Here is a 27,622-nt window from a genome sequence, read left to right as displayed (position 1 = left end):
TGCAATGTACAGGTGGGCTGGCTCTGGATTCGCATCAGAGCATAGGCAACCACACACAACGCCTCGTAGTAGCTGGTTGGTGTCGGAGAGTCATGTGGCATCGGCCTCGCGATTGAGATCGGCCGCTCGGCAGCAACAAGGCTCGCAATGGGGATGAGGGAGAGTCCAGACTGGCAGAGACACGGGGGTTGGAAAGAGAATAGAGCGCGACGAGACTATTAGGCGGGCGGGGATTATCAATAGAATGGAAATATTGGACTGGACTCGAGGGACTGGACTTTTGATTGACCTGAGCGGATCTTGGGCCATGCATTGGGTCACGATCGCCAAGGGCCGCCAGTGACTGGCTGGAGCTGCTGGAGCTAGGCCGTGGCGCGAGCTTTCATGTGCTGAAGGTCGCTCGAGCGCCCCTGCTGCGAGATTCCGTCATAGCGCCCGGGTCCACTACATGCCCCCCCTGGGCTTACCTAGCCATGCCCGCTAGCAGCCTAGCAAGCCTAGGGCAGTAGGGGACTTCTCAGCGGCTGGGCTTCAGCTGCGACTGGACCAGCGGTGGACCCGGCCACTCTCGATGTCATAAGGCTTCCAAAGGGTCCAAGACAAACAATTCAGCCTCGCGCCAGCACTGTTGAACATTCGCGCTCCGACACCTCTGCTCAGCCCGGCCGCCCAGTCAGCCGCAACCATGAGCGACGACGAGGACATCCAGGTCGAGGGGCCTGGTTTGGCCGAAGACGACCCCATGCGCGCCTTCTTGCCGACCTCGTTTGGCAAGAAATCGAGAGAGGCTGATATCGCCGCTCAGTTCGACCGCAGCAAGAGGGCGGCCGGCAAGCCCCAGGTCGAACAGGGCAAGGCACTACACAAACCGCAGGACTCGAGCCCGGAGGATGCCAAGGGCAGCGACAGCGACAGCGATGATGACTCGGACGACGAGGAAGACGACGAGGACGAGTTCCCGACGTCGCATGAGATGGTCATCAAGACACACGACCGGGCCGTCACCACGGTGTCGCTGGATCCGGCCGGCGGTAGGTTGATTTCGGGATCGATCGACTGCACCGTCAAGCTACATGATTTCTCGTCCATGACGCCTACCACGATTCGAGCCTTCCGCTCCGTGGACCCCTACGATCTCAAGCCCTCGACGTCTGGACAGGAGACACATCCGATACACCATGTCGAGTTCAACCCCCAGGCTGGGAGCGTCTTTCTGTGCATTTCAGCACACCCTCAGGCCAAGATCATGTCTCGCGACGGCGACATCATCACCGAGTTCGTCAAGGGCGACATGTATCTTAGGGATATGAACAATACGTCGGGCCACATCTCCGAGATCACGACCGGAACGTGGCACCCCACCGATAAGAACCTGTGCGTCACGGCAGGAACCGACAGCACCCTACGGATATGGGACGTCAACAACAAGCGAAGCCAAAAGGAGGTGATAGTCTTCAAGTCGAAAGCGCCCGGGGTGGCAGGAAGGTCCAGAATGACAGCAGTAGCCTGGGGGGCTCCAGCGCAGGGCGGCAGCAACGTGCTTGTATCCGCAGCTCTTGACGGTACCTTGGTCATGTGGAGTGGAAACGGCCCCTTCACTCGGCCTGCGGCTGAAATCAGGGACGCGCATAAGCCCAACACGTGGACTGGTGGTATTGATATTAGCTCAGACGGTCGAATGGTTGTCACGAGGGGCGGTGACAACTTGATCAAGTTATGGGATACCCGCAAGTTCAAGGAGCCTCTTGTTACCGTCGACCACCCGTCGACCTCGGACCATTACCCCATGACGAACATCAAGTATGCCCCCAACTCAACAAGCATCATCACCGGCTCGGCGACCGGCCACCTCCACATTCTCAACCCCGGGAACTTACGATCGGAGTACACAACACCCATCACCCCAGGCTCACCTGTCATTACGGTGGACTGGCACCCCAAGATTAACCAGATCATTACCACTTCGGCCAATGCCGAGACCCATGTTCTCTACAACCCCGACATGTCTAACCGTGGAGCTATCGACGTCATGTCCCGCGCGCCCAAGCGGCGGCACATTGACGACAATCCCGAGTTCACTACGGACCAGACCCTTGGCCTGTCGGGAGACGCGATTGTCACGCCGGGTGCGATGCCCCGGGCTAGGAAAGCAGGTGTCACGGCGTCTGGTCGGTCCCTGGACCCCAGGCGACCCCAGGTGCAGCAAATCACGCCGTTCATGCGCAGCCAACCTGACGAGAAGCATATCAGCGAGAACATCCCGCTCAGCCGGATGCTTCACGAGGATCCGAGAGAGGCGCTACTCAAATACGAGAAACTGGCCAAGGAGGACCCCATGTTCACCAAGGCCTGGAATTCCACGCAGCCAGTCACTCAGTATGCGGATGTCAGTGATGAGGAGGAAGAGGCCGGTCCAGATAAGAAGAAGGTCAAGCGGTAAAAGTAGGCTTGCCAAAACCAGCGCATTAATGAATGATGGTGCAAGGATAGAAAAACTCAAGATAAAAGGGAAGGAAAAGCTACAGGGATTTAGCAACTGCTTGTATGCAGTATGTAGGTTGGTTGAGGTGTCAAGCACTACACATTCCAGATCGTGCCACCCATTGGCCACGGATTGGAGCTGGTCTTGCGGCCCCGGCTGTCGTGGAAGGGATCCACATGGCCATTCTGCAACACTACTATTCGTAGATCTTGTTTGTATATCTTCATCGACGCAGGGTTGGCGAAGGCAAGATGTAAAACGGGGGTTCAAGCGTCGCCATGTCCGGTTATCAGGGATGAGGGGCCAGACAGCATAGACGTGAGGCATGTAGCACATACAACCAGCTAGGAGACGAATAAAAGATGTATATAATTCCAAAGTCCCCTTCCACTGCTTGTCGATGTACTACTGCGGAGGGTTCAAGACCGCAGTGGGTTGGGGGAAAGATTGGCTGTATGAGATTCAAGAGATCCAATGAGGTTTGGAAGATATTCCTCCGGCCCCGTAGCTCTAGTTGGGACGGAAAGCGTGTCTAGAGCCAAGAAATGACGTGGGCTATACTCGGCAGCAGTTAGTCCAAGCTCCCAGCAACCCCCAGAGAAAAACTAGACTAGGCCGCCAAAGCGCAAGGCCACATTCACATTGGACGACAGAACCTGGGATGCGCGAGTCTAACTAGTTACCTAAGTTAGTTGGTTGGCTACAATGCTGCAAGTGGCTACGGTATGGTACAGAGGGCCACTGATAGAGTAGGTAGTGCGCCGTGGTCAGCGTTTGACGATGCGAATGACGGGGCTTGCCATGCTGCGCGATGTAGTGCAACGTGACGCGAAAGATCCGGGATTCCAGGATAAAATCATGCAGGGCCATCGAGAGGGAAGCTTTCAAATAATTCAGGGATTTCGAACAGAAAAGCCGTCAAACAGGCACGCAATGCGCGCGTTCAATGCTCTCCGGCTTGAACTCACTGGACAGGACGGGACGGGACAGACAGGACAGGACCTGGAAGAGCAGAATACACAGTAGATAGTGAGCCAATCAACGCGCACTGGCGGCGATCCGGCCGGAAGCGCCTCTGATTGGCGACGAGAGACGGAGCGACAGTAAGTCCGGGGGGATGCGGACTCCACCCAATCCCGCGCTAGGGCGGGCGCTCGGGCCTCTGGCTTCGCGGCTCAATCGCTGGTTTGTGAGGGCCTGCAATCAAACCTCTTTCCACCTCCAGAAGATTGAATCCATCCACCCCCAAGCCATCAACCTGCGTGTCCGCGCCAGCCCACCTTGTCGCGAAGCATCGAAATCCCATCGCAGCGAGGCCCAGCCAGCATTTTGCGCGACCTTTCGCCGCGCCTCTGCGACTTTTTCCCGCCCAGGCACGCCCTTTCGCCAACCCCACACTTATTTGGCTGCTCCCTTCCCTTCACCTTGGCACTCGTTTTCGCTTCTCCTTCGCCCTCCCGCTTCGCGTCGACCGGCCACCTTCCCCATCCCCCATCCCCCATCGCCTCGCCATCTCCACGCCCGACCGGCCCGCGCAACGCGACGACTGCCATCCGCAACCCCCGGCTTTCGTCCTTCCCACGGCCTCCCGACCCTTTTGCGACGCGACCACGGGCGCATTGCCCCAGAGCCTCGCGTCTCCCCCCCGCGAGCGAAGCCACGCTGCCAACCGCGCCGGAGCATCACCACCCCCAGCGAGCCAACCCTATAAGACATGAGCTGGTCGTAATACTGCGCATTAGGAGAAGTCAAACGTGTATTGCAAAGCCAGGGCTCCCTAGTGTCATTGTCCACCAGGCGCACCCATCATGGCGTCGGTTCAGGCTGCGCCGGCTGTCCAGCATGCCGGTCCCTCGGGCATGCCCCAGCAGATGACGGCCTCTCAGGTGAAGGAGATGTACATGGTTAGTGCCACTCGTGTCCCGCCCGTTCTGAACCCTCGGCCCTCAGCAGTGAATTCATCATCGCCCACCTCGTCCTGTAGTCTAGACGGTTTGCTGACAATGACTCCCAGCGCTTCAAGCAGATGCAGGAGCAGGGCGTGTCCCAGTCGGACCCCGAGTATCAAAAGCTCAACAAGTTCCTGCATAACGTTCAGCAACAGCAGCAGATGCAGAATGCTTACCGCCAGCAGATGCAACAAAAGCAGCAGAGCGCCGCCAACGTCAACGGTCAGGTTAATGGCACTTCCCAGCCGCCGCCGTCTGCCCCTCTGGGCACGTCGGCCATGCCTTCTACCTCCGCTTCGACGGCTCAGCCGAATGCCTCGTCCCCATCGACCGGCGCACCCACTGCCCACTTCAATCAACAGCAGCTGAATCTACTGCGACAGCAGATCCATGCCTTCAAGCTGCTGCAGAAGAATACTGGCGTCCCGTACCCCATGCAACAAGCTCTCAACTCTCAACGACTGCGGAGACAAGCCGTCGCCGAACAATCAGCGCAGCCCTCGTCAGCTTCCGCAACCGCGCCCACACCTGTAGCAGAATCTGCAAAGGCCGCGTCGGTTGGTCCGGATGGCGTCGCCGAGCCCGAGGCCCCGGCTGCTGCCGCCGTGAAAGGGCGAGTCTACAAGACAGTCAAGTCACCCTATGAGGCTGGCCTGGTCAAGAAAGACATAAGCTACCATGAACACACCCAGCGGGGGAAGCGTTTGATCATACCGAGCATTCTGCCCACTGGTGTCGACTTCGAGCAGCTTCGTCACGAACGTGAGATCATTGTCTTCAATCGCATGAAGGCGAGATATGCCGAGCTGAAGGCTTTGCCCGGCAACGTCGCCCACTGGGATTCAACAAAGGACACAATTGAGCCCGATGATACCATCAAGCGGAAGGCCATCATCGAGCTCAAGTCTCTCGGGCTCTACGCCAAGCAGCGCGCACTTCGTGAGAAGATCGGGCGTCAGATGATGCATTTTGACAACTTGGCCATGACAACGAATCGCAGTCAGTATCGCCGAACCAAGAAGCAGAGCGTGCGCGAAGCACGTATCACCGAGAAGCTCGAGAAGCAGCAACGGGATGCCCGCGAACATCGCGAGAAGAAGAAGCACACCGACTTCCTCGAGTCGGTGCAGCACCACAAGGCAGAGATCCACAACTCGGCATCAAGCGCTAGGAACAGGATGTACAAGCTGGGCCGTGCCATGTACTCTCAGCACTTCAACATTGAAAAGGAAGAGCAGAGGCGCATTGAGCGTACGGCCAAGCAGCGTCTGCAAGCTTTGAAGGCCAACGATGAGGAGGCCTATCTTAAGCTGCTTGACCAGGCCAAGGATACCCGTATCACCCACCTTCTCCGGCAGACCGACGGCTTTCTCAACCAACTTGCCTCGTCTGTCAAGGCTCAACAGCGACAGGCGGCGCAGCTGCAAGGCAACACCGATTTCGACGACGACGAGAGCGAACCTGAGGACATCGACGAGGACGGCGGCAAGAAGATCGATTACTACGCCGTGGCGCATCGTATCAAGGAAGATGTTACCAAGCAGGCTGACATTCTCGTCGGTGGCAGCCTCAAGGAGTACCAGATCAAAGGTCTCCAGTGGATGTTGTCTCTCTACAACAACAACCTCAACGGTATTCTTGCTGATGAGATGGGTCTCGGCAAGACTATTCAGACCATCTCATTGGTGACTTACCTGATCGAGAAGAAGCTGCAAAACGGGCCTTACTTGGTCATCGTCCCACTCAGCACTTTGACCAACTGGAACCTCGAGTTTGAGAAGTGGGCCCCATCCGTGACCAAGGTTGTTTACAAGGGTCCTCCAAATGCGCGAAAGCAGCAACAAGAAAAGATCCGACAAGGAAGATTCCAAGTCCTGCTCACCACGTATGAGTACATCATCAAGGATAGACCCATCCTCAGCAAGATCAAGTGGTTCCATATGATCATTGACGAAGGTCACCGTATGAAGAACAGCAACTCCAAGCTCAGTGCTACAATTTCGCAGTACTATCACACCCGGTTCCGACTCATCCTGACTGGTACCCCGCTGCAGAATAACCTCGGTGAGCTTTGGGCCATGCTGAACTTTGTTCTACCCAACATCTTCAAGTCCGCAACCACCTTCGATGAATGGTTCAACACGCCCTTCGCCAACACTGGCGGCCAGGATAAGATGGAGCTCAACGAAGAAGAACAGATCCTTGTTATTCGACGTCTCCACAAGGTTCTACGGCCATTCTTGCTTCGCCGTCTCAAGAAGGATGTCGAGAAGGACCTGCCTGACAAGACCGAGAAGGTCATTAAGTGCAAGTTCTCTGCACTACAGAGCCGTCTTTACAAGCAGATGGTCACCCACCAGAAAATTGCCGTTAGCGATGGCAAGGGTGGTAAGGCAAACGCTCGTGGCCTGAGCAACATGATCATGCAGCTTCGAAAGCTCTGCAATCACCCCTTCGTGTTTGACGAGGTTGAAAACCAGATGAACCCTCTAAACACCAGCAACGATTTGCTGTGGAGAACTTCAGGAAAGTTTGAGCTCTTGGACCGAGTTTTGCCAAAGTATAAGGCTAGCGGTCACAGAGTTCTCATGTTCTTCCAGATGACTGCCATCATGGATATCATGGAAGATTTCCTCCGCTTCCGTGGCATTCAATACCTGCGTCTCGATGGTACCACAAAGTCTGACGAACGTTCGGACTTGTTGAGAATCTTCAACGCACCCGACTCGCCGTACTTCATGTTCCTGCTTTCCACCCGTGCTGGTGGTCTTGGTCTGAACTTGCAGACTGCCGACACAGTCATCATCTACGACTCGGATTGGAATCCTCACCAAGATTTGCAAGCCCAGGATCGTGCTCATCGTATCGGTCAGAAGAACGAGGTTCGAATCCTGCGACTTATCAGCTCCAACTCCGTAGAGGAGAAGATCTTGGAGCGTGCTCGGTACAAGCTCGACATGGACGGCAAGGTTATTCAGGCTGGTCGGTTCGACAACAAATCTTCCGAGACAGATCGTGATGCTATGCTCCGAACCCTTCTGGAGACTGCTGATATGGCCGAATCAGGTGAGCAGGATGAAATGGACGATGAGGAATTGAACATGATTCTTGCCCGAAATGACGACGAGCTTGTCCTCTTCAACCAGCTTGACGAAGAACGTTCTCGAGACCCTCTTTATGGTACCATTCCAGGTACCAAGCATATGTCGCGTTTAATGACCGAGAAGGAGTTGCCTGAGATCTACTTGTCCGAGGGCAATCCTGTGGAAGATCAACAGGAGGAGATCCTCGGCCGTGGTGCTCGTGAGCGAACCAGGGTTAAGTACGATGATGGCTTGACTGAAGAGCAGTGGCTCATGGCTGTTGACGACGAGGAGGATTCTCCAGAGGCTGCCGCCGCACGGAAACAGGCGAGGAAGGACAGGCGAGAGACGAACAGGCTCAAGCGTGCGGCTGTTCTCAATGCTTCTGGCGCGAATTCACCGGTTGCTAGTAGGGCCAGCACAGAAGAGGTCGAGACTCCACCCAAGAAGCGGGGCCGCAAGCCTGGAAGTAAGAACGAGAAGCGCAAGGCTGACGAGGAAGACGGCGAGCCTCCTGCCAAGAAGCGCCGTGGGCCCGGTGGACGTCCAAAGGCTGTGGCAACTAACGGATCTGAATCGCGAGTCCCTGCTGAAGTACGCCCTGTATTACAAAAGACCCTGCGCACCATCTACGACGGACTGATGTCCCTGGAAGCCGATGACCCTGAGCCCGAAGACAAGGAAGAAGATGACGAGGATGACGAGCCACCCAAGCGTCTGATCATCGGACCGTTTGTCAAGCTGCCTTCTAAGCGGGACTATGGCGACTACTATGTCATCATCCAGAACCCAATCTGCATGAACAACATCCTCACCAAGATGAAGAAGGAGGAATATAACTCTATCAACGACATGCGGAGGGATGTTGTCTTGATGTGCAACAACTGCAGAACTTACAACGATGATGGCAGTCTGCTCTATGCTGACGCGAACGTCATGGAGGTAAGAAAGCTCGCACCCATGTAGTCTTGACGCATAACTAACTGTTCGACAGAAATTTTTCAACACCAAGGCGCAGGAAGAGCTGACCGCACACCCAGAGCTAGTTGAGCTTGATGACCCATCGGCGAAGGAGAGCAGTGCTGCTCCGACCACCAGCGCGGGCACCCCTCAACCTGTGACCAACCCTACGAGGATAAAGCTGGTGACAAACGGTGCAAGCCAGGCAAACGGTGGCCCGAGTGCTGCTCAAAGTGACGGCGAATAGGGTGCTCCTCACAGCGGGTATATACTCAGCTATCATCCAAGACGCCGCTCTCGTCATGTTTGATTCCAGTGGGGTGGCCCTACCTCCGCGCGACTCTCGCTTGCCATCGATGGATCGTCTAGACACGGGAGTTTGTGGTTTTCGTCTAAACACACTTCTTCCACTTTCACTTCGTCGCCAATACGGCTCTTGCATCTTCCTTCAGGAGTGGTCACCCACTACTGGCATCTTTTTTTCTTGCTGGCGTTTCGGTGTTTTTATTTTTCTCTGCTTTTGGGAGGCCATCATCTTAAAGGGAAGAAGGTGTTCAGAGGAAACGATTGGCACGTGTATCAGAAGAATGTTCCCCTCAAGCCATCGCCCAGGGGGGAGGGAAAAAAGGAGGCTTACCATTAAAAATACCCTGGAAACGCAAGTCCTCAGGCGCATGTACCGCCTGTCGCCTCTTTTCGTGGCTTGCCACGGGGGAGAGGGGACGCCGATGAGAGTGGTTGATGGAATCTCATCTGGCTAGGCAAAGGAGGGCAAGAGAGCGGAAGACAGATCCCATGTGTGTGTGTATTTTAATAGATAGTGCTGATGAGCATGTTACTAAGGACTGCATTGAAGTACTCATCATGCATCTCGTGGACGGTGAATGATGTCTGCAGCGTGTTTGGTTGTTTGTACATCCTTGGATAAGTCTCAGCTAGGTCAATGACTCCGTCGCCCTTGTGGGTTTGATGCTTCCACTTCAAAGACTGGGAGCTCAATCATGGATTATCAACGTCTTCTCATAGGCCAGAAAATTTACGCGATTTCAAGCCTGTACTGTGGTCAAGATTATCTATTTTCATTCGTTATGCGTATGAGAAATGCTGTCTTTTCAACTTTGAGACCCAAAAAACTGGTGTTCTGACATGGCGTAATCTACAAAAAGGTAAGTCTACATACATGTCGCAATGGCCAATAAGGACAAAGAGGCATGTAGAACTAATTGTGATTGGTTAATCAGGCTATCGACCACCGGTCATGGCGTGGCTATGACTTGGGGCAGATATAAGCTACAGCTCCTCTAGTTCCCTTACACAATAGAATCGGCCAAGGCCGACAGCGATTATTGTCAATGCGGGTGCGTCCAATTCTACGTCAAGACTGTGCCTGCATCGGCTACTGAGAGCAATGAAGCAGCGGGAACTGCTTGTCAGCTAACCTTCAGCTTTTATGGGCTATCAAGGTCCGTTGAGTTGCACTATGCCCATAGACAACAGCAAAGATGGCAACGCATGGGAAATGTGGAGGAATTGCTTCATGCTAGACGCCGGCGGAGATACCGTTTACCGTTATACGCGTATCGCCTGGACAAACGGTAACTTGGTAAGTCCGAGGCAAGTACATGGACCCCGCCGGGGGTCGAGTCCATCAGTGCGAAACCAGGAGTGTCATTGGACGAGGAGACTTGTCCCCAATGTTATGTAATAACAGAAGGTTATGTTCTTGGATCGGTAGCTAACTCCGTATTCCATGTTCTACTCCCCGCACCGAAGCAGGATGTTATCAGGCAGAGAGTATTCTTACGACGCGGCCTCGCATTGTACGCGTGCGCAGAGTGATGCATTCGGCTTATGTCCGGATCGGGTTCCGATTTGCCGCCTGTACTCATTACTCATTGAGGCGGTGGGTGTTGCGTGGCAAAATCCTTCTATGTAGGTCGTCTGACATGCGTCAACGTGGGTTTAGGAGGATGAACAGCTCGGCATTCTCCGTAGGTATTAGTACACTCTGATGGCCGACCGGGAATTACTTGATATCTCGGCGAGGTCACAATATCCCGATCGGTGTGACCCAGATTTACGGAGGAGCCGTCACGGAGTGTTTGCATATCTGGACAGCCGGTAACAGTATCTTGTTGGAACCACAGGCCTCATGGGGGCGTAATACGCGAACCTGAAACCATCGAGGCCCCCTTACATCCTATAGTCGTTGGTTCGATTTTCCATTACCGATGGAAGTCTTACCGATGGAAGTCCAAACAAAGCACTGCTTACCAATCAAGGCCCTCATTTACCGCTCCTGGAACAAGCACCTCCAACACGTGGCTCGTATGGCCGTAAGGATTCATACTTAGCCGCGCGGCTGCGAACAACAGGCGGTGTGTCTGCTCATTCCTACGGAGTCATGGGTATAACAATCCCTTGCGATTTAGGTACATCTCGTCCAGGGTACCTTGTGCTGAGTAGGAACCACACACAGCGCCAAAGTGATTGTTCGCATAGAAGAAAAGGTCAATGCCTTGAATAGGTTCACCTCCCGAGCGAAGCGGGACTTATCGACGTACAAGACGGCTGCACCCATGCCTGGCATCCATCTAGTAGTCTTCGGCGAATGGTGGTAAGCGGTGAGCAGGTACGCAGCAACAAAAGATGCGGTTGCAGTACATTGGTCGAGAGGCGAAAACCTGTAGTTATCCTATACGCTGTCGAAATGTACCATATATCGTCATTTCATGGTCAACGCAGCTTGCCGCAATCCTTGATGATTCTGTGCCGAGGCGAAGGCATCAGGGGTCCTATCAATATCCATGCCGAAGGATGATCCTTGTAGTCAGCGTGGTGTGCGGCAAGTCTGTATCTTCATCATGCACGGTTGCAAAGTACGATACGTCTCATCAGAACACTCAGATACTAGGCCGAAATAGGATCTTGAGACTCTCCGATTTGACGTCACAGTCAACTAAGTGACATTCGCATTTGCACGATCTATAGGGCAGCATCGGGAGCGAACAACGAGGCTGCAAAAGAGCTATGTTGGCAGTCCTACGAACGCGGTGTAGGATGCAAACACGCGAATCTAGGCTCCAGTCGCAGAGCGAGCGGAATCAATAAAAACTTCCAACATGCAGTATGGGCGATACTACGGTCCCGAAACTATGTGACGGGACTCGATATATGTCTTCGACTCAGGGTGTCTTCCCCGCCTTGATCGGGAGCCTTATCCCGATGTCTTGATAATTATACGCAGTCTGTAGCATGTAACAAAGTTATCAGTCTCAGCGGCTGGCAGTAATAAAGGTACTACCTGAGGTTGAAATAAGCAATGTTTGGTTTGCCTCAGACCCGACAATATGGTTTGGGCGCACCTCAACGGTCGCCCCGCTTTGGCCAGGGACTCTTAAATCTCGGGTGAGATCTTGCACCCTGCAGTCCAGATCTTGGGAAGCAAACACATACGGAGAGGCTAATTCATAAGAGTTTAAGAGAAGCGCTGGAAATATGCTGGTCTATGCTCGCTGAACTAAGTAGAGGTACGGCGGAATCGGCTCGGTGTCTGTACTGTAGCAAAGACTGTGTGTGCGCAAGATCATGAAAGGCAGATTATGGCCGCACAAACAACCAACAAACTTGACGATGGCATTTCGTGGCAAGTGACGATGTTGTGAACAGACGCAAAAATGGATACTAAACACCTGTTCCGTCTTACAAGAGGACCCCACAGCCTTCGTAACACCAGTAGACAAACAGATGCTGCGATACGTCATGAAGAGCTATCCATCCTTCACGTATGCGACCCAATCGGGGTTTATTTTCCCAATCTCACACACGACGGCAATGAATCTCCAAATATCCTATTATTTCTCATATTAAAGTGTCTGTCTCAGAGACAGAACTTCAGGCACGACGTTTTCTACTCAATGCCATGCCATTCAGTCGTATTCCATGTTTACACTGGAAGGGACCCGGTGGTATCTAGCGTGCCCACAGCGCTTGCTGCAGTCATAGATTAATCGGTTGGGGAGAAAGCAAGGCAGGTTTGTCACAATGAATATAACAAATATGTTCCTTTCTCTGAATTCTTCGGGCGTGGTGTATCTTCCGTCTTCCGTATATCTCCTGCATTACTGCATGCCTACTGGCAAACAAGCACCGCGGAATCCACCCGACCCCGTGGCTGCTGGTGGACATGTTTGTCTCTAGCCCACCAAGGCTTGCCATCGGATCAGACAAACTGAGGGTACCTTGTCATGGGCCCTTCACATTGACGCCGTCGCCCCGACTCGTCAACATCCATTTCAGCCTTTCAACAGTGTCTTTCAGTTCGTCCCTTTCGTTCTCGATCGCCGCGTAGTCTCGTTCCAAGCTCGTGATGTGCCGCCTAGCCATTTCCAGGACCTCTGCCTTGCTGATCTTTCTGTCGCCCTCTTCGTCTTCTATGTCGCCACCGCGCATATACTCTGGAAGAGTGTTGAGCAGTGCCTCGAAATGGGCGTTCAGCCGATTCCGGTACTGCTTCTCGACTTGGTTATGTGAGGCCCTGTTTTTGCGCTCCTCCTCCGTCTGTGGCGGGTTGAGGTGTGTGTTTTTCGAGGCCCGCGAGGCGGATCGAAGCTTGGAAGTTGTAGATTTTGTCGACGACGACACGCTGGGTGGCGAGAGAGGGTATTTGACTCTTCTGGATCTTGAGGAGGATACCGAATCCCGGTGCCTCGATGACCGGGTGCGACTAGTGCTGCTGCTGACGACATGGTCTAAGAGATGCGCCTCTGCTGAAGGGTTCAATTCGCTTGGGTATGCATAGCTGTACGCGTCACCCGGTGTGCTGTAGCCGTGGGAGCCTACGCCGCTTGAGGCCCCATGCAGTGGGAGATCAAAGGCCTCTGCTGGTGAGCGTGAGAAAGAGTTCCGCACTCTTGACCATTCTCCCTCACTCGGGTAGTACTCGCCTCCAGAACCGTAGCCTGGCATCGGAAGGCTATCGCCATATGAGCTGGGCGACGCACCCTGAGGGGCTGCGTAGCTCGACCACGGTGCCGTGGTTGCAGGATAATGGTCTGTTGTTGTGGCCACCAGCGTTGTAGGCGAGAGTGACCCAGATAATGAGACCTAGGCGAGGTCATGCCAGTTAGCTTTGCTGTCTCTTCTCCCGTACCTTTGCCTTCTTGTCGAACGTGCGTACTGCAGCATGATTGATATGCAAGAGTCGTGAAGACGCTTGCAAAGTATCGCACGCTTCTCCAAAAGAGATGCAGGTCTGGCCATATTAAGACATTGCGGCGGCCATCAAATCAGCGGCAAGCCTCATTCGGCTTGCTGCTGTGAATAAGGCGACAGTGACTCATATCATGAGGAACGTACCTCTGGAGATTCGCGGGCGGAGGCGTCGAGTAGCTGATTGCCGTACGCCATCGCCTCTAGATCAGGTAGCCCAGTCTGTGTTTTCGGAAGTCTGCTGGCCAATTACACTAGAGACTGTTATAGTGTGCGACTACGAAGCTGCCGACACGTCGTATTGCAAGTGCCAAATACTTTGAGTAACGACGATATGAGTAAGACGCGCTGCAGCCTTATATCTAGGTATCGCTCTGGTTCTTTCTACCCTCAGAACTATTTTCGGAAATTGATAGTTGGGTAACAGAGGAGCAGATGTGACTTGGTCACTGGCTGTTCTTCCCATCTAACTGAAGCAGTGACGAGGCGCAAGGCCAAGGGTCCAGACTGTGTGCTTCCCGTCTTCCTTTATTGGAACTTGCAAAACGCATACGCCCCCTAGAGCTATGTACTGATGGTAAGGTAGCGGCAGGCATGATACCCTGCGAGGCAACCGCCATGCCACAGCCTGCATGTTGGCTCTGGTCCGGTCAAGAAGACGCCCCTGCCTGTTGAGAATTCCGTGCTGTAGAGAACCAGCATGCTAGGACGTGACACAGCGGCGGTAACCAGTCATAGCCGTGGATGATTCGACCTGGGCTGTTATGCCAGGTCATTAGGGTGCGATAAACCCGCGCTTCACCACAATGGGTGGAGCTCGCCGGGGCGAGGGCCCGGCAAGTGGTAGTTGATTATAAACCCACCGCTATAGGGCCTTGTCTGCGTAGATATTACAACCTACCATTGGGCGAGCTGGGTTACATGACGCTCATTCGGCCGCAACACTTGACAGGGACTAACTAGTGCGAAGACCCGCGGTCTTGTCTCTCAAGGGTTTAGTCCGGCAGTTAACTAACCCCCTGCGACTTTTTGATAGGTTCATGTTCAAAGGTCCCACGCAGTAGCAGATCCACTCTCTCTTTCCTGGGAGCCAGTCCTGGCGGAGCTACCATACGCGGGCTAGTCAGCAAGGGTATCTCGACAATCTTCTGGGTGTCTGGCTCTGTGCCGCGGACGGGCGTGCGAAGTAGGCAGCGCGAGGTTGACTCGGAGCGCTGAGTACATCGACAGAGTTGTTACTGTTACCAACGGAGTTCCACGGGGAAGATTTTCCACGCGATCCCCCTGCCGCGCATGGTTCAGAGCAAGTGGGAATCTGAGGCAGGGGAAGCAGAAGAACGTGGCCAACGTTCTCCTTGGGGGCGGTTTCAAACGCATTCAGCACATGGCAAGGGTTGCACTGCAGGCGGATACCTGGCACTGGACAGACCATCCCCATCCAGCCGCTTCGACTGAAATGGCAAAAGCCGAGCCCAGGTATCCACCGGGACCGTTCCGCGTCGAAGACTCGCCCCGATTCGCCCAAGCGCGTGATGATGGGAACCCGGTCTTTCCGATTTTCCCTCCTGTTCCGTACGGCGTGAGGTGGTTAGGTAGGCCCGTAGGCAGAAGTATGCAGCCAGTGAGCTCGGAGAAGCCGCCATTTGGGTTACTCTGCAGGCGGCATCCTGCTGCTACTCTCCAGCCAACGGCCTGAGTTCAAAGTCAATGCCCGCCTCCAAAAGGGTGAGAACTCTATTGCCACGTCCTTGAAAAGGCGGAGCGATCGACAGGTGTGAACATGTAGGCCACATGCAGGAGCAAAGAGCTGCACCAACAGCCGGTGCTACATGGTGGTTGGGTGGAGTTGGCAGGGGCGGCATCTAGGTATCAGGACGAAAAGGTCATTGCATCTCAGCCCCTGTCTGTGGGGGAGATAGTATTGTCAACCAAATCAAATGCTGTCCCGAAGCACACCATGAATGCCCCCCTATGTCTCCAGAGGTTTCTTCAGCTCATTAGCCGACATGACCTGACCAGGGTCGACTTCCTGGGCATGGCAAGACAAATTGGCATTCAAATGAGCAGAGGCAGGGATTAATTCTGGTCGGATCGACCTCCGAGTTTGTAGTACAGAGACTCGGCAGCCCACGACCAGGATGCCCGAAGCAGTGACACAGGGAGCGCCTCGGCCCGTCTTTACTGCATTTACTGCAGTCAACGATCGACTAGGCAATCAAGTCGAATCGGTGGCACAGATGTACGGTTAGATGGCAGTCTTGCGTTCCGAGACACATTCGTTACCAGAGGGAAATCACGGGCTCGAGGGGAAAACTCACTTCTTCGGGCATGGCCGCCACGCAGGTGACTACCAACAGACGATGTGCATATGCGGATCTGGAAATCCTGCAGAGATCCAGGCCGTCGGAACTGCCCAGGTAGATGCGTTGCTGCAAACTGACTAGGGAAAAGAAGTACCATACCTTGCAAGTAACAATATTGCTGCTGGCCGCTTTGGTGCCGAACTCCTTATGCAACCACGGGTATTAAGAGCTTGCAGATGGTTGGACCCCTCAACTCTGGCTGGAGGCTCTGCATAGCCCACGGTTCCGCCGGCTATGCCGTTTGGGTCGGCATCTATGGATTTCACCCAGTGTGCGAGTGTTGTTTCGACTTCTGTGACCAGCCATTTTTAAGGGGACAAGCTTGTAGTAGTGAACATCACATCCGAATATCTGAAGGATTTTGGGGGGTGCAACCACCGGCGGCAGTTGGTAATCCTCTTCCTCCAAGTGAGGGACCGCGCATTCAAACGAGGCAGTATTCTGCGAAACCGGTCACTGCAAAATGCCGAGGGAGTCTTGCTGCAAGTATTTTGTAGGTCCCCTGTGGGTTCCTTGCACTCAATGTATAGTACTATGCTCAGTCACACGATGGTATACTTCGCGCATCGGAATTCAGCACTCGTTATTGCAAGGGAATTGAGTGCCGATTGAGGTCGAGACAGCAATAGGACAGCATACCGATCAGCTATGAGTCCATTTGGCAGCTAAGTTTTGAAGGGCCCGATGACCTCTATTTAGCTGCTAAACTACACAATGCTGAGGGATCTAAGACTGCGTATGAGTATTGCTGCTCCAAACCAACAGAGGAGTTGCCAGCCCTATGGATGGGTCGATGGATGCATTCTCCTCAACCGATGGTCTTCAGTTGCGTCTCCACAGATCCCGCCCAGGTTCAAGGGGTATCAGGTCATGCTACGCCCCTTGTCACAAGCCCAGTGTCGTCACTCTCAGGTTCGCCCGCGCCGTGCTCAGCTTCATAATTGCCCCCCTAACCCCGAGGATATGTTCTAGTCCTGGGGGAGCTTTCTGAATGGCTCACAAGAGCTCAGACGATGATTCGCTTCAGCATGTTGCGGCGCAGCCCATCATGGCCTTGCGGAAGGTTCTCCTTGCCTACCCCTCAATTTCACCTATAACCTCTCCAGGCCAATGCAACCAGGAGAGTATGACCTCGTGCAGCAAAGTACAGGATGGAGACAGACTGCTATAGGCGCAAATACAAATATAGCCGTCCTTCCTCGGGACCGCGGCAAAGTGGCGCCGTCCCCGATTCGCCATCGTAGCGCTCCTGCCTTGCTTGCTACCTCAATATTGTTGGATTGTCAGGCCTCATTTGCCTGCCGATCCTTGTTATCCCGTCCGCAGTGATATGTGCGTCTGTCATGTGCCCAGCGACCAATACACCCCCCTCTATGTCTATGCATGGTCTCCCTGCAAAAAGGCGTCGGCACAATATTGGCAATCCCGGTGTAGACGAAAACCTTCTGTCAAGTGCCCGAGCCAATGGCCAGACTTCTAGAAGCCTTTGGTCATAAGTCTATTTATGTTCAAGCCAATGCTGTCGCACGTTCTTTGGCCCATGATGTGATGATACAGGGTATCATCTCCGTCCGTGGCTGGGACCAGCGTTAAGGTCCACTAACCCAGCTAGTTTCCAGTTCCCATGTTCTGCATCCTTGAGATATGCATGAGAAGACGGCATTCGGAACCATTCTCCAGCGCGTTTAGGGGAAAGTCGTGCACTGGGATTGGATGATGGCTTCCAGGCGCTTATCACACCACTCATCGGGGCTTTCGAAGTACCGAATAGAAGGGACTATGTTGATTAGGCTTATATTTCCCATTAAAATGATGGGGTCCGTGTCGCGAAAGTCGATCGGTCTTGGTAATGTCTAGTCAAGCTCCGGCGGGATTCATGTTGTGCCGACTGTCCTTATACTTTCCATTATTTGAAGCCAAGTGGCTGTCAGCCAGTGTCTTTTCTCTCCGGAAAATTCCCTGCATTTTTAAGTGGCTGAGCAATAGTCCAGGGAGCAGTAGAGAGAAAGGACGAAGGATTTGCTAGGCTTGCTAGCATCTGTGGTAACTCTCCGGGGCATATCAAGCTACATCTCAGTTGATAACAATGGAGGATTTCTTAAAGGCTTTCATAGGGGTTAGCCTACAGTGTTTCAGGTGGTAGGCTCGTGAAGCGCCGAATAGGGCACTGTCACAGCCTACATCCGTGCCCCCTGCTACGACGTTCGTGACCCCGGCTCGGATTCGGACTCGGAAGAGAGTACGGAGTTGGGTCAGGGTCACATCATGGCTTCACCATACTTGCTAAATCCCGAAGTACACTAGCTCTTTGAATGTGTCCTCGAACTCGATGGTCATCATTGGTGATATGCCTGGTGACCCAAGCCGAGATTCGCCCATTCGATTTCCCAGTGCTGAGTTGCAGTTGTGTAGACAAGGCGCCAATAGAGGGTTTCCTATGTTCGCCTATCTAGACGAAACCCCAAAAGATCTGAGCATTGGCTAAGGTGACTGAAGCACCTATCATTTACGATTCCATCTAATTCACTTTATTCTGACTATGGATTCAACTTGATACTGGCTATTGTATATCGAATTTCGTGAATATTTTCCTCGTATTGGCACCGCTTAATCATTTCGCGATTGACGGATCCGAAATTGTCGGTCTTGATACCCTCAAAGGTTCTTTCAGCCACCTCTAAGTGGAATTTCTGCAGATGACAAACCTTTTAATGACAGTCTTCAATGACATGCATTCAATGAATATCTATATCTTCCACCACAGATACTATGCTCCCTGACACCAATTTACTACATGGGCACACTATTTTCAATAAGAGGGCATCGTCATTGCTGAATCGTGAGTTATAGGTATGGGTTCGCGACTAATATGAAAAGCAGACCGATCTTCTCAGCCATTGACAGGCTCGTATCTACAGAGCTGCTACAACTCGATAGAAGACGTCGTAGCGTACGCGATAGAAGCACCGCCACTTTGATCTGTTCTGCGCCAACATAAGGAATGTTCTTTAATATTATATATGCTATCATTACGGCAGGAATTACAGCGCGTACCACTTTCCTCGGCAGTATGAGACTGAAGGCTATTCTATGATTGACACGAGAATATTGCCGAAGAGCGCGCCAGCTTCGAGAAATTAACAGAGTAAGGTATCAGAAAGCCTTCTTGCAGCACCAGAAGAGCTCCAGAGTGACTGTCATGCTGAAATTGGGATTTCCATGACTTGGCAGACTTGGTCCGTTAGTGAGTAGGTTTACAAAGATACGTCTGCAGATGGCCGCGGAATTCTAGGAATCTCGATACGACAGCATCCTTCACTAGATCTCTAATATCCTGTCAGATTAGAGTCACATCTAAAGTCAAGCAGTATCCGAAAACTCTCTTACCTCCTTCAGAAACTACAGCTGCTCCACGGCGCCCCCGTTATGAAATCAAGGATCTAACATCATATAGCCAGGAGATAGCACGTCACGGTGCCAGACTTGACCGAGAAGCCGTTCAACCTCGCCGGGTCCCTCTCGGTAGAGTCTTGCAAATCCCCCCCTTTGGTGCAGCCGTGAGGACTTATAAACCCAAAGTGCATTACAATCTTACTTCGGCGGAAAGTATATGTACACCGGTCACATCATCAGGGAGATCTGCTATTATACGTAAGCCTGAGGTAGTCTGATAATAAGATTTTGTCAACACTGAGATTGGAGATCACTAGACCTATCCTTCTGCATATATGCATATTGACTTCCTACACTTGCGTACCAGTCTTCAATGGTCAAAAGTTGTTTATAAAGGTGGCATTAATACAACTGCATCCCACAATGGTTAGATTGTCTAACTCAAACGGAATCTAGTGCGCAGATCCCAAACGTACCCAAGCACATAGAAGGACTCATCAGATGAAAGAGCGCTCACCGTAATGAGTGGCTACTAGTGTGTGAATCGATCTTCATTGAGACTACTATGTTACTCGAAATTCCCCTCTGTTGATTTCTCTAGAATAAATTCCACCTCGCCGTTCGCTCTACCATCGTTCACCATTTTCGGCCGAACCACGACCTCCATGCCCATGCCAATTACTTTGTTCACAAGAAAAGTCCAGCCCGACCCACATAGGACTCATCTAGCGATTGACCATGACATGTCATCGAACTCCTATTCAATCAAGTTTTCACCGCTCAACACGCCACAAGGCTCATAATTGCCGTCAACAGCTCTTGGCGTTGTGTGCGATAATCACAACTCTAGTGGATACATTGGCACTCGAAAATCGTGTTATTACTACGTGTATACTAATCAAGCAAGATCAATGCTGGACATGTACGTGCCCAGAAGCTGGAGGGTGAATATAACCTTGCGCATCATGGAGGCCACATGCTAGGCATCATCATCTAGCTCTTGGGAACTGATGAGACAACTTAAAAGGTGAGTTATGTTGAGTAACGACCAGCTCACCATTGAACTCGTCCCGAGGCCTTTGCCGTCCTAATCTGCTGTTTTAGTCGTAGGCAGAGTGTGGTGATCCACATTAGATAGCGAACGGAAGAAGCTTCCAAGCAAACCAGTCGCCAGCGGAACTAAGCATACCCGGGGCCGAAAGATGATGCCGCCCTGTTCTACCTCGTCGTTTGGCCAAAATGCCGCATATACCGATGATCAACCCGTAACAATGCCTTTCATGCAGGCTCAGTCTTGTAAGTGTCCCACTGTCTGGGAATAGACTCGACGGGACGATGTGAAGAATACATAGGAGAGTTGAAGCATCCCTTGGAGGTTTAAAGACGGCCAGAAGCACTGGATCCATGCCACTCAGCACATGTCAAATATCGTCGCCACCCCGCCTATCCAGCGGGATTCTGAAACACCAAAGAGATCATGGGAGGCCTGGCTCTGGCTGAACGCATCGCCAACTGCTTACTCAATCACAAGCCAGTCAATTATCGTCACAGGTAAGGTACGTGGTCTAGTCATAAGGCGCTTTAAGCCCTGGTGAGTAGACCGCATCGCTTCACTTTGGCCAAGGTTCTTTGTCTCTAGGCAGAACACACTCGGAGCATGATCAGTTCACCGTCGGGAAAGCCCCAGTGACAATTCACGTCATCTCGGTTCGATATCGCCACGAGCGACTAGTCGATAGGAGAAATTTACCGGGAAATCCACTGACCGTAGAACGTCCTGTGGTAGCGACTAGAACATCAGCGGCGGCCAAAATTTGCCCATGGCCCCATTTCCTTGCATGACAATGGTGTTGACCAGCGGCTCAGCCGTCTCATCTAGACAGCCATCTGCGGTGACAATACTACTGCTATTGGACTGTCCTTAACCAGGGCCTCGGTACCAGCCGATCACTACCACGTCATATTCTCGGGGAAGTCCACTATGGTATGGGACAGCTTACTGATGAGTTTCGCCCTGACATGCCAAGCAGAAGAGTCGATCAACCAGAAGCAAGCGTCGTCTGAAGTGTGAGGCTCCACCGCCCAACGACTGCAGGGGGGTTGCGGCGAGCCGCCCATCTCGCCTACACCCATAACGATAATCAGTGTCGGGGCCCTTGCATGATCCTAGCATCTCATCAATCATCTGTTTTTTGTTTCTCAACCACATAAAGGGAAACATGACGAACCTGGCTGCTGGGAAGCGGTCGCGGATTCAACATCTACACGTACTTGTGCCCACTTCATACATGACTTATACCTAGACACTCTGTGAGGCACATGTACTTCTATTGGCCGCCCTGTTCCGCCGGAGATTCGCAGCAGTCAGCACCAAGGGATAACCCAACAACGGAAGAAATATTCGACATAATGTGGACAATCTCGCTCGCAAAGCGCATCCCAAGTTTTCAGCTCGGCGCCATACTGCGAAAGGGCGTCTCCCCCGAGCTTTAAAGGGTTGTAGTGGAATTTGGCTCTTGGCGGTTTCGGTCGAGATTGCCGGGGGCCGGGGCAAAAAATGGGGCCAACCGAGCCTGTGCGGCCTGGAGATGGCCCCAAACCTGGTTCCGCCCACCTTTGCTCGCCGTTCTGGGCGCAAAACGAAACGCGCCGCTGGATCCAGGGGGCGCCCAACCCTGGTCCAGAGTCGCCCTCCCTAATATCAACCTCATCTATTCACGACCGTTGGCGCTAGCTACTCTCCACCAGCGTCCATATTGGGCCCGACAATCGTGGGCATGCAGGTGAGCCTCATTGCCCCTGGCCCAACCCAGCGTGGACGGCCGCAGCGTGAGGATCATGTGTATAAGTAGTGTTGGGGATGGCTTCCCAGATGCCGTCCTCTCGATCTCTTCGATACAAGCTTGTCCAGCAGATTTCAATTCACTCTCTTGTTTCACGCTCTTTGGCAGTGCCATTCATTCTTTTCTGACATTCATTATTCAATTCAACTCACTTACAGGTCCCGACCAACCGACAACAGCAAAACAATTCCAACAATATCCCTATATCTCTGCCAAAAATGCGTTACTCTGGAGTTACTGCTCTGGCCTTGGCCAGCGGTGTTGCAGCCCACACCCGTATGTACGGTGCCTGGATCAACGGTGTCGACCAGGGTGATGGACGTAGCGTCTACATCCGAACCCCCCCGAACAACAACCCCGTCAAGGACCTGAAGTCGGCCGACCTTGCTTGCAACGTTGCCGGAAGCACTGCCGTCAAGGAGTTCCTGCCCATTGCCGCCGGCGATGAGGTCGAATTCGAGTGGTTCCATGACAACAGGAACGACGACATCATTGCCGCCTCCCACAAGGGCCCGATCATCACCTACATCGCCCCTTACACCGACGGCATGGATGGCACTGGCTCCATCTGGACTAAGATTGACGAGGAGGGCTACGACTCTGCTTCTTCCTCGTGGGCTGTTGACAAGCTGATCACCAACGGCGGCAAGAAGGCGTTCACCGTCCCATCTGCACTGGCCGCTGGCAAGTACATGATCCGCCAGGAGATCATCGGCCTCCACGAGGGCGACACGGCCTACAGCGCAAACTCGGCCCGTGGTGCCCAGTTCTACCCTTCTTGCGTGCAAGTTGAGATCACTGGCTCTGGCTCTGCCACCCCCAGTGAGAACTTCGCCCTCCCCGGCGGCTACACCGACAGCGACCCCGGTGTTGTCTTCAACCTCTACGGTTCTTTCACTTCCTACACCATTCCCGGCCCTAAGGTTTGGGATGCTGCCAGCGCCGGTTCCGGCTCCAGCTCCGCTCCTACCTCCGCTGCCGCCACTGCGTCGGCTACCAAGGTTGCCTCCAGCTCTGCTGCCGCTACCCCGACCACCCTGGCCACCTCGGTCAAGCCTACCACCACCGGTGCCGCTTCCGCCAGCACAACCGCCGCTGCTGCCACCTCTGCCCCGGCTTCGCCTACCAAGAAGCCTTGCCTCAAGAAGAAGCGCCGCTCTGTCCGCAACTAAGCTCATGGTTTCGCTAGATTTCAGTCCTTCGGGATAGTGTCGTGAGAAGATAGGAGGGCATATTGTACGCATTGTTGAGGAGTTTCATTACGGTCAAGCTAGACTTGGAAAGCCCATTTTCGTTTGCTGGACTTACTTCGTTGTATATATATTAGAGAGCTTCGTGCTGTGAATATACCTGTTGACGACTTTAAGTCGTCGCAGCCAACACTTTGCCTTAGTCTTCGTACAACTCTTCGTGAATGACCAATGAGTACGAAGATTAAATACGTAACCCAGTGCCGCACAAATGGTAAAAGGCCGAAAGATAACATGACATCCGGCAATGATCGGCTCTGGTAACGAACTGGAGATACTCCCCCAACAGCCTGAGCCAGTACTGAACATGGTTCGCCGTATATCCTGACAATGGCTGCTTGGAAGTTGCAACAATACCGAAGCGTAATGGAGTCAGACATGGGCACGATTGTTTCCCGGTTCAGGTACAATATACTTAAAAACTCTCTGGGGCCGTCCAGTCCTAATAGACCTTCTAGACTATCTCTTCACGTACGATCATCCAGTAGGTTATCTTTAAGATCGAATATGGCGGGCTCACCAGATTGAAATATCTATTGCCTGGGTTGCGTGATTCCGCAACCAAACCCACGAGGTCATGCCATGGTATTCCCTGAACGGCAGTTTCTTACCCCCAATGCCCAAGACAGTCCGTGATTAGGCGTTCTGGGAGTATGAATCTTGGCACCTTGTTGATTCTTCAACAAGAAGCACTCGCGTGAGAGTCAACATGAATAACAGGTAATCCTAGACCAATATAGAATCTGGGATGAACAACTTCTATCAAATAATTATAAGGTATGGTGGACTTGTGAATAATCGCAGACTGTTGGTCCACAACAAACTGAGTGTATCTCTAGATTATGACTCGAGCACTACACGTAACCAAGCAACTACCAAAAGTGATGTTCCAAAAAGTCACGATAACAAATTTAAACAAATTTTGGTATTGATATTGACTGTCAATGCTCAAAGACCGATCGCCATATACTATTATCATTCGGCGTGCCTAGAAGCCGCCAATGTGGGTGATACCGTATATCTATGTAAATGTTCAATCCGGTACACCAGACCTGTAAGTGACCAGCAGCAACAGACATGCTTAGTGGTACAAGCACGCTGCTGCCGACACGAGGTCGGCAGCAGCGGAGTTAATCAACCCAGCCGATTGTATGCAACTTGGGTTGTTGATGTGTTGTCATACAGTCGTTGCAGAATCAGAATATAGTAGCCCCCCATACCCGGGGAAGCCATCCCAGTTCCCATATGATCCCGTTCCAAGCCTTTTCTGAACCTGGTCCAATGCCCACCGTCCGTCCCATCTATCCATGACAAAGGAAATTTTTTCGGACCCTTTGTAGCGACAGACGAGGACCACCCGGTCAAGTCTAAGAAATCGAGGAGCTGTCCAGCCAGTCTATACAGCGCGCTTCGGTAACGATGGGATTGCGAACCACGCTTCCAATTTCTCCATATACAAGAATTCCTCCATGAAAACAAATAAAAGACAATGTGCGGGGGTGGCATAGTAACCACTGTCGAGTAGACAAAATGATATAGTATGGTAGCAGTGCATCTTACTAGATGCGATTTTCCATCACAGGTGGAAAAAGGGCAAGCGCGGGGGCTTGGTTATGACTTCTGCTCGTAGTTTTAGCACGACGGCGAGAGCCTACGGTCTCTCTCATGGGCTTGTTGTGGTGAGCCATAGTTGTTTCGGAGCTGGACTTCACGAGAAGCACGTCGGCATGGGATTGTGCACGGGAGTGTCTTTCACGACTGACGTCACGCGCGAAGCGGCTCTCGTCCATCTCGGGCAAAGGGTCGACGGCGAATTTTTCCAGGTTGCAAGCGGCGTAATCCTTCTCCAAGATAGATGGTTGCCATCCGTCAATAGTGCATGCTGTGCTGTTTGTCCAGCGAGTCAATGTGGTCGATGTTGATGTTGTCGACTTGTGACGACTTGAGCCTGATTGGTCTGACATCATAGAGTCTGTGGTCGATGCGCTTGAACGAGCATGGAGAGACATTGCTGATTTGGCAAAGTGTGTTCCAGATGGCGACAGTGGTGCCACGTAAAGATCCTCGTCCTCCTCGCGTAACGCCTCTCTTTCGTAGAGAAGCATCTGTTGATGATAGTCGTTCGGAATCAAAAGGGATGGTGAGAGATTGAACTCCTGGTATTCCTTCAAGTTCTCAGCGCCAGATATTTTGCTGGCGTGGCCACGAGTGAGCAAAGCAGAGCTGTCTCTTCTGGGGAGGGAAAAGTTCGATGTAACGGGGAGTACGGACACCGTTGGTGTCTTGGCTTCCTGCTGAGTCCCGTCTGAGATCTGGCTCACGGGGCTGAGCGCAGGGACGTCGTCTTGTCCGGGAGGAGACAGCAGATCTGTCGAGCCAGAGCCGTGACTTGGGTACCTCAAAGCAGCATGGCCAAGAGTGTGGCTGTCCCGAATATCCTCTCGTTCAAAGTCACACGAGGGTCGCTCCCAGGCGTAGTCACAATCGGCTTCGGCCTCGTGTTCGTAGCAATAATCAATGTCGTCTTCCCATGTTTCGTTGGGAAGCTCCTCGCATTCACTGTCCTCTGCGCTGGCGCGCAGGGCCCGTTGTGCAGCGAACAAGTCAAACCTGCCCAATGTATCAGATGCATTGCTTGGTGGTCGCACAGTTGGTGCCGCCTGTGAGTGCGTTATCTGGCGAAGCAACGGAACGGACATGCTTCCCCGCAGCGAGGAGGAGTTGCTGGCGACACTGATACGCGACCGAGAGATACCCTGGTTTTCTTCCTCCTCAGGTACATCTGGCAGAGCCGTTGCAGTCGGTTCTACCGCGAGGGGCCACGCAGCATCATCCGGCGTGGTGATGGCATGGGAAAACCTCCTACTTGGCCCAGGCAAGCTTTGCTGAGCAGCTGCACCATCAATAAATGGCGCAGATGTCTCTGGCAAGGCTGGCCACACTATAGGTTTTGGCTGCCGAAGTCCGAACCCAGTAATTGGCTGGTCCACGTTGATAGTACCCAATCCATTGAAGCCACCGTGTTGCACCGATCCTCGACTGGACTTTCGCGGTGGAGGGTCAATCGAGGGGGCAAACCCTTGCTGTGTTGGAGATCTCGGTGGGCGTGGCGGAGCAACGCGGATCTGGTCCTCGGACTGGGTTCGCTTCATCGAGCGCATCGGTACAGGCGGAGGAGAAGCTCGCTGTGGTCTCATCCGCTCGATGTCGGGGCGTGCTGTAGGCTCAACATCATGTGAGGCGTGGAAACCTGCACACGGATCTTGTTGTAGAGTATAATGCCCAGGATGGACATTAGCAAGCATGTCATCCGCCTGGATTCCCCTTAGTGAGGGATCAGTTGGTCTTCGGCCGTATCGTATCTCTGAGAAGACCGGTGCTGGCTCCGCATGATTGACTCGACTTTTCCCTGCAACATTGTCTTTTTCAGTGTGCGCAAGATGCTGGAAATTATAAGGACCAGAAATCTGCAGCTTTCTCTGCTGTGGGCCGTCATCGAGGGTATTTGTCCTCCGTCTGGTGAAGCCAGCGACAGCATTTAAGAAGTTCTGATCCTTGGAAGTCGACGAGCTGGGGTCTGTAGACACCTCAGCCGAATGCAAGGAGCTATTTGACGAGCCTTGGTCACTGCTTTCTCTGCGCAGTTTACCTTTACGGTTGAAGAGAGTCTTTCCAAATATCTGAACACTTTCTGGCCGCTCTCGCGGAGGCATGCCGCCTGAAATAGAGCGCTGTGACGACCTCCTTGAAACCGTCAGGTTCTCTGGACCATGCTCCCATGACGGCCTATCCGATGTTGTCGACATCATTGACGAGCCTGATGAGTTTGTCTGGTGACTCTGATGTGTCTCTGCCAAGGAAGTCCTCCGCATCTGTGAAGTGAGGGCTCTGATACGTTCTGGCGACGGCGGTCCATCCATTGCCGGGTCCAGCAACTCACTAAAGCTCTGGAATAATTTGTTTGGTGCCGAACCGCTAGAGGAAGCCGTTGCCGGAACACCTGAAACGGGTGGTTTTGAGGGCGTGCCCTTGGGAAGATTCCGCCGCTTCCCCTTAGGGACCGAGTACACAGGGAGTGGCGACCACAT

General features: G+C 52.9%; 5 protein-coding genes across 5 annotated transcripts; 3 read left to right on the top strand and 2 right to left on the bottom strand.

Moving 5' to 3' along the window:
* Positions 1-685: 685 nt before the first annotated feature.
* JN550_006616 (uncharacterized protein) lies at positions 686-2,440 on the top strand (the record flags this gene model as incomplete). Its single annotated transcript, XM_049318375.1, has 1 exon — positions 686-2,440. The coding sequence occupies one exon, from the start codon at positions 686-688 to the stop codon at positions 2,438-2,440; it is 1,755 nt and encodes a 584-aa protein (XP_049171504.1).
* Positions 2,441-4,290: 1,850 nt separating this feature from the next.
* JN550_006615 (uncharacterized protein) lies at positions 4,291-8,721 on the top strand (the record flags this gene model as incomplete). Its single annotated transcript, XM_049318374.1, has 3 exons — positions 4,291-4,386; positions 4,497-8,456; positions 8,509-8,721. The coding sequence occupies 3 exons, from the start codon at positions 4,291-4,293 to the stop codon at positions 8,719-8,721; spliced, it is 4,269 nt and encodes a 1,422-aa protein (XP_049171503.1).
* Positions 8,722-12,719: 3,998 nt separating this feature from the next.
* On the bottom strand, positions 12,720-13,883 carry JN550_006614 (uncharacterized protein; the record flags this gene model as incomplete). Its single annotated transcript, XM_049318372.1, has 2 exons — positions 12,720-13,580; positions 13,833-13,883. 2 exons carry the CDS (start codon positions 13,881-13,883, stop codon positions 12,720-12,722), a joined length of 912 nt encoding a protein of 303 aa, XP_049171502.1.
* An 8,619-nt stretch (positions 13,884-22,502) lies between these two features.
* Positions 22,503-23,456, top strand: JN550_006613 (uncharacterized protein; the record flags this gene model as incomplete). The annotated part of the gene is made up of 1 exon (XM_049318371.1): positions 22,503-23,456. The coding sequence occupies one exon, from the start codon at positions 22,503-22,505 to the stop codon at positions 23,454-23,456; it is 954 nt and encodes a 317-aa protein (XP_049171501.1).
* A 1,637-nt stretch (positions 23,457-25,093) lies between these two features.
* On the bottom strand, positions 25,094-27,622 carry JN550_006612 (uncharacterized protein; the record flags this gene model as incomplete). Its single annotated transcript, XM_049318370.1, has 1 exon — positions 25,094-27,622. The coding sequence occupies one exon, from the start codon at positions 27,620-27,622 to the stop codon at positions 25,094-25,096; it is 2,529 nt and encodes an 842-aa protein (XP_049171500.1).

This window comes from Neoarthrinium moseri (genome assembly GCF_022829205.1).
Source record: "Neoarthrinium moseri strain CBS 164.80 chromosome Unknown scaffold23_Wmoseri_CBS_16480, whole genome shotgun sequence".
Lineage (NCBI taxonomy): Eukaryota > Fungi > Ascomycota > Sordariomycetes > Amphisphaeriales > Apiosporaceae > Neoarthrinium > Neoarthrinium moseri.
The sequence above is the reverse complement of the archived record's forward strand: the minus strand, read 5'-3'. Positions and strand labels throughout refer to the sequence as shown.